At 35.7% G+C, this 10,758-nt stretch overlaps 1 protein-coding gene across 1 annotated transcript; it reads right to left on the bottom strand.

Moving 5' to 3' along the window:
• Positions 1–217: 217 nt before the first annotated feature.
• On the bottom strand, positions 218–918 carry LOC112575797. The gene is made up of 2 exons (XM_025257821.1): positions 645–918; positions 218–522 (listed from the first exon to the last, which is right to left on the bottom strand). The coding sequence occupies exons 1-2, from the start codon at positions 712–714 to the stop codon at positions 218–220; spliced, it is 375 nt and encodes a 124-aa protein (XP_025113606.1). The 5' UTR covers positions 715–918.
• Positions 919–10,758: the final 9,840 nt, after the last annotated feature.

Raw genomic sequence — 10,758 nt, 5'->3', positions numbered from 1 at the left:
ATTTCATCTATCAGTAGAGCACACAGATTTGAGTTTGGAGGATATGCAGCTATTTTCACCTTGAGTCCTTCTATATTTTTTCACTAAATCCTGGTAAATCTTGATTTTTTTGCATCGTCCTCTTCAATGTTGATACAGAAGGGAGCAAAAAAAATTTTCTTCAGCAAAACGATAGGCCTTCAGACTTGTATGAAGCAAAGAGAGAGCTGTTACTTTGTCATTTCTCTGTCCATCTATATCCATTCTTGCTCTTATTATTTTCTCTTAACTGTGATGTAAAAAATGTCATGCTCTCAGATGGAAGAATGGTAGACAGTTGTTTTAAAATGGTAGCTTTTTTTGCTTTCTTTTGGCTCCTTCTGTTTCTGCTACGCTTTTTTGTTTCCTTCTTTTCGAGCTCTTCCATCAGGCTGCTGAGTTTTTCTTTAAGATTTGTGATCTCCATCTTTAATTCAGCTTTTGTAGGAGAATCTGGCACAGTTATAGAGCATGAAGGCTCAACTGCAATATCTGCTTGTTCTTCTGCAAACAGATGTATAAAAAAGATGCTTATAATGTACTGGACAAATCACCCCTCATTTTATAAATATTTTCTTAATGAATGAAAAATAGCAAGAAGACATATATGATTTAAAAACAATTACCATGCAAGACTACAGCTTTCTGTGAAATCCTGGGCTGCTTTGCAGAGGTAGGTTTGGACATTCTGTCCATTGGTCGCTTTCTTGAAGAAGTTACCTACAAATACAGGTACATGGAAATGTGATTTACAGATTTTGCACCTATTAGCATAATGAAAGGAGTTAACAGTAGCCAAAATATCCAATAAATCTATATGTAGAATCTGTACAAACACACACACATTCAAACAGACCTTTTGCAGTGCCAGCTATGATCATCATTAGCCTTATGTCCCAGTTAGAGTGATTCTCTCATGATAAATGTTAATTTAAAAAATAAATATGACAGAAACAGAAGCCCATGAAGGTAATATATGGCTTAGTAATATATATTGGAATATATTATTATCTAATAATCATAAGTTATCAACCTTGCATGGTGGATTTGGTATGGAGAAAATTGTGGGAACTGCATTCCAGACAAGACTTTTTTTTTTTGGGTTGGACAGTTGTACTGTCTTTCCTCGAAATGATCCGAGCAGAGAAAGTATCCTTTTCTATACACATCAGATGGTGTAAGACGGTCAAAATCTTTCCTTCTCGTAAAGTTCATCCATATTTTGCACCTGTTGTAATAATTTTTCAATATATTAATAACACCTCACCCCAGTGACGAATGCCTTAAATGAAAATACTATAACAAATTTAAATAGGTTTGTCATCAGATAAGGGAGAATTCGTCACACAGTTTCACAGTATAATCAGTAAAGTCGTTTTAATAACCACAGAAATCAAGCAAACGCGTTGTGGTAGACTGCTCTCAACTACAGTACACTTATGGATCGTAATTTGAGAATAAATTTTTAGCTTACCTCTCTTCGTCCTTTGGGAAATTGTGGAAAAGTTTTTCTTTTGAGGTTGATTTAAATCTGGCGTTTTTACAGTTTATTGCAGAGCAAAATTGCCCGCCTTGCCTCAAACGATCGCTTTGTGCCATGTTGTTTCGTAGCATCCCATTACGAAAGATAACTCTAACCGACGAGTTTTCCCGCCGGTCGCGAAGTGAACCCTCTCTATATCTAAGCTCTCTGGTAACTTCCAGGTAATACTTATTCGCGGGTCGCAGCAGTAGCGAGAAAGTCCAGAGAAAAACCACCAACTCCAACTTCTGTTCCGCCGTTAGCTCTCTGCCCACCGTTTTTTTCTCTAACGTTATTTTCCTCTATCTTTTTCGTCACCTTATTTTGACATCACAGTTTACGTCATTTGCTCAAGGGCAAACAACTTCCAGCCCACTACCCTAGATCAAGATCAACCACGGTTGTCGATCTTCCCCTCCTAACCCCCTCTACTAAGTACTTATCCGTTACAATGTCATTGTGTGCTGCAGGAGAAAAGAAGGAAAAAAAGACAATACCTGAAACTGTTTGAACACTATAAAAATGTCATTAAGCCACAAATAGTGTAACTTTGGTTATGATTTTGCCCTATAAGAGTGAAAGTGACTAAAGTGATTATATTAAAGTTGAAATTATGCTGTGCTTTTAATCTTGATTTGTGAAATCTTATTTGCCTACTTTTTTAAATATTTATTTCCATACAGATAGTGTGGCTTTGGTTATGGTGTTCGTCCTGCCACACAGGGACCCACAACCCCTTGGAAGGTAATTGGAAGTCATTTCGTTTCATAATCATTTTAACATTTTGTTTGTTCTTACCCTCGACCAAGACTTTTGAACAGTGTTTTTTTGAAATATAACTAGAAGTGCAAAATCCCAGGCTTCTTTTGCCATATTGAAAAAAATTGAAATAAATAAGAATCACTATTTTACATGTTTTCTGCTATTGCGTTCGTTGGTTCCAGGTTCCAGGTAAACAAGATAAACTACGGAAAGCTGTACAGCATATACTGCCTCTTCTGGAAGAGATGAAAACTGATGTGAAAGATGTGAAAAATAGGAGTACCAAACCCAAGAAAAGGAGCTGACATCTGCCACAAGGGTTACAGTTTCCCTTAAAATCTTCAAAGGATGTAGAACGTCTCGAGTTGGGTTTTAAAGACAGATCTAGGAAAACGAACACGAATTGGTATGTGCTTAATTATTCTGATTGGTGTCCAGTCACTTACCCTGGACATTTAATCCCCGACACTTCATCCTTAAAATAAGTTTTACAATTAGTTTCAACTAATGTTGTAGATGTTCAAATGATTTTGAAGTTAATAGTATAATTTGAATATTATTAATGTATTTCAATATTTATTTTAATTGTAAAACTTATTGTGATGTTTATATAAGATAATTATTTGAATTTCTCTTTTTTTGCTCATAATTTCTAGTTAAAATTTTCATTTTTTGTGTTCTCCTTCTAGCTCTGATTGTGTGCTTAAATTAGTCATCGCTACCTATTTTGCTGGCTTTCTTTTTCAGAATCTTTGTTTAATTCAGGAGTGAAAAGACCCAGGTATCCTTCGATGGAGCGTATATCATTAAAAGGAAGAAAAAAATGAAATGTTTGGTATCTTTACTAAAGACTAACCATTCTAAAAACTAATACCGTGCGTGTGTGTGTCTGTGTATGTGGCTTTATGCAATCAAATTTCCATGTGTTTTCGACTCTATTTGATTATTTGTTTTATGATCTTGTTTATATATTTTTTGCAAGGGAAATCACAGATGCCATGGCACTCCTGGAGATGGCGAAGGAAAGGACAGCATCTCTTGACAGTGTTGTTGTCTATGACCAGAAAGTGACGAGAGGTAGATGTATTTCCTTTCATTATTTTGTTCTATTTTGCATTTTTTTTGTGTTCTCCTTCTAGCTCTGATTGTGTGCTTAAATTAGTCATCGCTACCTATTTTGCTGCTTTCTTTTTCAGAATCTTTGTTTAATTCAGGAGTGAAAAGACCCAGGTATCCTTATGATATCGATGGGAGCGTATATCATTAAAGGAAGAAAAAAATGAAATGTTTTGGTATCTTTACTAAAGACTAACCATTCTAACCTTTAAACTAATACCGTGCGTGTGTGTGTCTGTGTATGTGGCTTTATGCAATCAAATTTCCATGTGTTTTCGGCTCTATTTGATTATTTGTTTTTATGATCTTGTTTATATATTTTTTGCAAGGGAAATCACAGATGCCATGGCACTCCTGGAGATGGCGAGGAAAGGACAGCATCTCTTGACAGTGTTGTTGTCTATGACCAGAAAGTGACGAGAGGTAGGATGCATTTCCTTTCATTATTTTGTTCTATTTTTGCATTTTTTTGTGTTCTCCTTCTAGCTCTGATTGTGTGCTTAAATTAGTCATCGCTACCTATTTTGCTGGCTTTCTTTTTCAGAATCTTTGTTTAATTCAGGAGTGAAAAGACCCAGGTATCCTTCGATGGGAGCGTATATCATTAAAGGAAGAAAAAAATGAAATGTTTTGGTATCTTTACTAAAGACTAACCATTCTAACCTTTAAACTAATACCGTGCGTGTGTGTGTCTGTGTATGTGGCTTTATGCAATCAAATTTCCATGTGTTTTCGACTCAATTTGATTATTTGTTTTTATGATCTTGTTTATATATTTTTTGCAAGGGAAATCACAGATGCCATGGCACTCCTGGAGATGGCGAGGAAAGGACAGCATCTCTTGACAGTGTTGTTGTCTATGACCAGAAAGTGACGAGAGGTAGGATGTATTTCCTTTCATTATTTTGTTCTATTTTTGCATTTTTTTGTGTTCTCCTTCTAGCTCTGATTGTGTGCTTAAATTAGTCATCGCTACCTATTTTGCTGGCTTTCTTTTTCAGAATCTTTGTTTAATTCAGGAGTGAAAAGACCCAGGTATCCTTCGATGGGAGCGTATATCATTAAAGGAAGAAAAAAATGAAATGTTTTGGTATCTTTACTAAAGACTAACCATTCTAACCTTTAAACTAATACCGTGCGTGTGTGTGTCTGTGTATGTGGCTTTATGCAATCAAATTTCCATGTGTTTTCGACTCAATTTGATTATTTGTTTTTATGATCTTGTTTATATATTTTTTGCAAGGGAAATCACAGATGCCATGGCACTCCTGGAGATGGCGAGGAAAGGACAGCATCTCTTGACAGTGTTGTTGTCTATGACCAGAAAGTGACGAGAGGTAGGATGTATTTCCTTTCATTATTTTTGTTCTATTTTTGCATTTTTTTGTGTTCTCCTTCTAGCTCTGATTGTGTGCTTAAATTAGTCATCGCTACCTATTTTGCTGGCTTTCTTTTTCAGAATCTTTGTTTAATTCAGGAGTGAAAAGACCCAGGTATCCTTCGATGGGAGCGTATATCATTAAAGGAAGAAAAAAATGAAATGTTTTGGTATCTTTACTAAAGACTAACCATTCTAACCTTTAAACTAATACCGTGCGTGTGTGTGTCTGTGTATGTGGCTTTATGCAATCAAATTTCCATGTGTTTTCGACTCAATTTGATTATTTGTTTTTATGATCTTGTTTATATATTTTTTGCAAGGGAAATCACAGATGCCATGGCACTCCTGGAGATGGCGAGGAAAGGACAGCATCTCTTGACAGTGTTGTTGTCTATGACCAGAAAGTGACGAGAGGTAGGATGTATTTCCTTTCATTATTTTTTTCTATTTTTGCATTTTTTTGTGTTCTCCTTCTAGCTCTGATTGTGTGCTTAAATTATCATCGCTACCTATTTTGCTGGCTTTCTTTTTCAGAATCTTTGTTTAATTCAGGAGTGAAAAGACCCAGGTATCCTTCGATGGAGCGTATATCATTAAAGGAAGAAAAAATGAAATGTTTTGGTATCTTTACTAAAGACTAACCATTCTAACCTTTAAACTAATACCGTGCGTGTGTGTGTCTGTGTATGTGGCTTTATGCAATCAAATTTCCATGTGTTTTCGACTCAATTTGATTATTTGTTTTTATGATCTTGTTTATATATTTTTTGCAAGGGAAATCACAGATGCCATGGCACTCCTGGAGATGGCGAGGAAAGGACAGCATCTCTTGACAGTGTTGTTGTCTATGACCAGAAAGTGACGAGAGGTAGGATGTATTTCCTTTCATTATTTTGTTCTATTTTTGCATTTTTTTGTGTTCTCCTTCTAGCTCTGATTGTGTGCTTAAATTAGTCATCGCTACCTATTTTGCTGGCTTTCTTTTTCAGAATCTTTGTTTAATTCAGGAGTGAAAAGACCCAGGTATCCTTCGATGGGAGCGTATATCATTAAAGGAAGAAAAAATGAAATGTTTTGGTATCTTTACTAAAGACTAACCATTCTAACCTTTAAACTAATACCGTGCGTGTGTGTGTCTGTGTATGTGGCTTTATGCAATCAAATTTCCATGTGTTTTCGACTCAATTTGATTATTTGTTTTTATGATCTTGTTTATATATTTTTTGCAAGGGAAATCACAGATGCCATGGCACTCCTGGAGATGGCGAGGAAAGGACAGCATCTCTTGACAGTGTTGTTGTCTATGACCAGAAAGTGACGAGAGGTAGGATGTATTTCCTTTCATTATTTTGTTCTATTTTTGCATTTTTTTGTGTTCTCCTTCTAGCTCTGATTGTGTGCTTATTCATCGCTACCTATTTTGCTGGCTTTCTTTTTCAGAATCTTTGTTTAATTCAGGAGTGAAAAGACCCAGGTATCCTTCGATGGGAGCGTATATCATTAAAGGAAGAAAAAAATGAAATGTTTTGGTATCTTTACTAAAGACTAACCATTCTAACCTTTAAACTAATACCGTGCGTGTGTGTGTCTGTGTATGTGGCTTTATGCAATCAAATTTCCATGTGTTTTCGACTCAATTTGATTATTTGTTTTTATGATCTTGTTTATATATTTTTTGCAAGGGAAATCACAGATGCCATGGCACTCCTGGAGATGGCGAGGAAAGGACAGCATCTCTTGACAGTGTTGTTGTCTATGACCAGAAAGTGACGAGAGGTAGGATGTATTTCCTTTCATTATTTTGTTCTATTTTTGCATTTTTTTGTGTTCTCCTTCTAGCTCTGATTGTGTGCTTATTAGTCATCGCTACCTATTTTGCTGGCTTTCTTTTTCAGAATCTTTGTTTAATTCAGGAGTGAAAAGACCCAGGTATCCTTCGATGGGAGCGTATATCATTAAAGGAAGAAAAAAATGAAATGTTTTGGTATCTTTACTAAAGACTAACCATTCTAACCTTTAAACTAATACCGTGCGTGTGTGTGTCTGTGTATGTGGCTTTATGCAATCAAATTTCCATGTGTTTTCGACTCAATTTGATTATTTGTTTTTATGATCTTGTTTATATATTTTTTGCAAGGGAAATCACAGATGCCATGGCACTCCTGGAGATGGCGAGGAAAGGACAGCATCTCTTGACAGTGTTGTTGTCTATGACCAGAAAGTGACGAGAGGTAGGATGTATTTCCTTTCATTATTTTGTTCTATTTTTGCATTTTTTTGTGTTCTCCTTCTAGCTCTGATTGTGTGCTTATTCATCGCTACCTATTTTGCTGGCTTTCTTTTTCAGAATCTTTGTTTAATTCAGGAGTGAAAAGACCCAGGTATCCTTCGATGGGAGCGTATATCATTAAAGGAAGAAAAAAATGAAATGTTTTGGTATCTTTACTAAAGACTAACCATTCTAACCTTTAAACTAATACCGTGCGTGTGTGTGTCTGTGTATGTGGCTTTATGCAATCAAATTTCCATGTGTTTTCGACTCAATTTGATTATTTGTTTTTATGATCTTGTTTATATATTTTTTGCAAGGGAAATCACAGATGCCATGGCACTCCTGGAGATGGCGAGGAAAGGACAGCATCTCTTGACAGTGTTGTTGTCTATGACCAGAAAGTGACGAGAGGTAGGATGTATTTCCTTTCATTATTTTGTTCTATTTTTGCATTTTTTTGTGTTCTCCTTCTAGCTCTGATTGTGTGCTTAAATTAGTCATCGCTACCTATTTTGCTGGCTTTCTTTTTCAGAATCTTTGTTTAATTCAGGAGTGAAAAGACCCAGGTATCCTTCGATGGGAGCGTATATCATTAAAGGAAGAAAAAAATGAAATGTTTTGGTATCTTTACTAAAGACTAACCATTCTAACCTTTAAACTAATACCGTGCGTGTGTGTGTCTGTGTATGTGGCTTTATGCAATCAAATTTCCATGTGTTTTCGACTCAATTTGATTATTTGTTTTTATGATCTTGTTTATATATTTTTTGCAAGGGAAATCACAGATGCCATGGCACTCCTGGAGATGGCGAGGAAAGGACAGCATCTCTTGACAGTGTTGTTGTCTATGACCAGAAAGTGACGAGAGGTAGGATGTATTTCCTTTCATTATTTTGTTCTATTTTTGCATTTTTTTGTGTTCTCCTTCTAGCTCTGATTGTGTGCTTATTCATCGCTACCTATTTTGCTGGCTTTCTTTTTCAGAATCTTTGTTTAATTCAGGAGTGAAAAGACCCAGGTATCCTTCGATTGGAGCGTATATCATTAAAGGAAGAAAAAAATGAAATGTTTTGGTATCTTTACTAAAGACTAACCATTCTAACCTTTAAACTAATACCGTGCGTGTGTGTGTATGTGTATGTGGCTTTATGCAATCAAATTTCCATGTGTTTTCGACTCAATTTGATTATTTGTTTTTATGATCTTGTTTATATATTTTTTGCAAGGGAAATCACAGATGCCATGGCACTCCTGGAGATGGCGAGGAAAGGACAGCATCTCTTGACAGTGTTGTTGTCTATGACCAGAAAGTGACGAGAGGTAGGATGTATTTCCTTTCATTATTTTGTTCTATTTTTGCATTTTTTGTGTTCTCCTTCTAGCTCTGATTGTGTGCTTAAATTAGTCATCGCTACCTATTTTGCTGGCTTTCTTTTTCAGAATCTTTGTTTAATTCAGGAGTGAAAAGACCCAGGTATCCTTCGATGGGAGCGTATATCATTAAAGGAAGAAAAAAATGAAATGTTTTGGTATCTTTACTAAAGACTAACCATTCTAACCTTTAAACTAATACCGTGCGTGTGTGTGTCTGTGTATGTGGCTTTATGCAATCAAATTTCCATGTGTTTTCGACTCAATTTGATTTTTTGTTTTTATGATCTTGTTTATATATTTTTTGCAAGGGAAATCACAGATGCCATGGCACTCCTGGAGATGGCGAGGAAAGGACAGCATCTCTTGACAGTGTTGTTGTCTATGACCAGAAAGTGACGAGAGGTAGGATGTATTTCCTTTCATTATTTTGTTCTATTTTTGCATTTTTTTGTGTTCTCCTTCTAGCTCTGATTGTGTGCTTAAATTAGTCATCGCTACCTATTTTGCTGGCTTTCTTTTTCAGAATCTTTGTTTAATTCAGGAGTGAAAAGACCCAGGTATCCTTCGATGGGAGCGTATATCATTAAAGGAAGAAAAAAATGAAATGTTTTGGTATCTTTACTAAAGACTAACCATTCTAACCTTTAAACTAATACCGTGCGTGTGTGTGTCTGTGTATGTGGCTTTATGCAATCAAATTTCCATGTGTTTTCGACTCAATTTGATTATTTGTTTTTATGATCTTGTTTATATATTTTTTGCAAGGGAAATCACAGATGCCATGGCACTCCTGGAGATGGCGAGGAAAGGACAGCATCTCTTGACAGTGTTGTTGTCTATGACCAGAAAGTGACGAGAGGTAGGATGTATTTCCTTTCATTATTTTGTTCTATTTTTGCATTTTTTTGTGTTCTCCTTCTAGCTCTGATTGTGTGCTTAAATTAGTCATCGCTACCTATTTTGCTGGCTTTCTTTTTCAGAATCTTTGTTTAATTCAGGAGTGAAAAGACCCAGGTATCCTTCGATGGGAGCGTATATCATTAAAGGAAGAAAAAAATGAAATGTTTTGGTATCTTTACTAAAGACTAACCATTCTAACCTTTAAACTAATACCGTGCGTGTGTGTGTCTGTGTATGTGGCTTTATGCAATCAAATTTCCATGTGTTTTCGACTCAATTTGATTATTTGTTTTTATGATCTTGTTTATATATTTTTTGCAAGGGAAATCACAGATGCCATGGCACTCCTGGAGATGGCGAGGAAAGGACAGCATCTCTTGACAGTGTTGTTGTCTATGACCAGAAAGTGACGAGAGGTAGGATGTATTTCCTTTCATTATTTTGTTCTATTTTTGCATTTTTTTGTGTTCTCCTTCTAGCTCTGATTGTGTGCTTAAATTAGTCATCGCTACCTATTTTGCTGGCTTTCTTTTTCAGAATCTTTGTTTAATTCAGGAGTGAAAAGACCCAGGTATCCTTCGATGGGAGCGTATATCATTAAAGGAAGAAAAAAATGAAATGTTTTGGTATCTTTACTAAAGACTAACCATTCTAACCTTTAAACTAATACCGTGCGTGTGTGTGTCTGTGTATGTGGCTTTATGCAATCAAATTTCCATGTGTTTTCGACTCAATTTGATTATTTGTTTTTATGATCTTGTTTATATATTTTTTGCAAGGGAAATCACAGATGCCATGGCACTCCTGGAGATGGCGAGGAAAGGACAGCATCTCTTGACAGTGTTGTTGTCTATGACCAGAAAGTGACGAGAGGTAGGATGTATTTCCTTTCATTATTTTGTTCTATTTTTGCATTTTTTTGTGTTCTCCTTCTAGCTCTGATTGTGTGCTTAAATTAGTCATCGCTACCTATTTTGCTGGCTTTCTTTTTCAGAATCTTTGTTTAATTCAGGAGTGAAAAGACCCAGGTATCCTTCGATGGGAGCGTATATCATTAAAGGAAGAAAAAAATGAAATGTTTTGGTATCTTTACTAAAGACTAACCATTCTAACCTTTAAACTAATACCGTGCGTGTGTGTGTCTGTGTATGTGGCTTTATGCAATCAAATTTCCATGTGTTTTCGACTCAATTTGATTATTTGTTTTTATGATCTTGTTTATATATTTTTTGCAAGGGAAATCACAGATGCCATGGCACTCCTGGAGATGGCGAGGAAAGGACAGCATCTCTTGACAGTGTTGTTGTCTATGACCAGAAAGTGACGAGAGGTAGGATGTATTTCCTTTCATTATTTTGTTCTATTTTTGCATTTTTTTGTGTTCTCCTTCTAGCTCTGATTGTGTGCTTAAAT

The sequence above is a fragment of the Pomacea canaliculata genome, linkage group LG11 (genome assembly GCF_003073045.1).
Source record: "Pomacea canaliculata isolate SZHN2017 linkage group LG11, ASM307304v1, whole genome shotgun sequence".
Lineage (NCBI taxonomy): Eukaryota > Metazoa > Mollusca > Gastropoda > Architaenioglossa > Ampullariidae > Pomacea > Pomacea canaliculata.
This window is presented reverse-complemented; position numbering and strand designations above follow the sequence as displayed.

What these genes read in the sequence shown, in the direction of transcription:
- LOC112575797 (XM_025257821.1), bottom strand. Translation starts at nt 714, where the DNA reads ATGGACAGAATGTCCAAACCTACCTCTGCAAAGCAGCCCAGGATTTCA. An exon ending in GAAAGCTGTAGTCTTGCATG is followed by an intron (nt 523 to 644) that starts GTAATTGTTTTT and finishes ATCTGTTTGCAG; the next exon opens with AAGAACAAGCAGATATTGCA.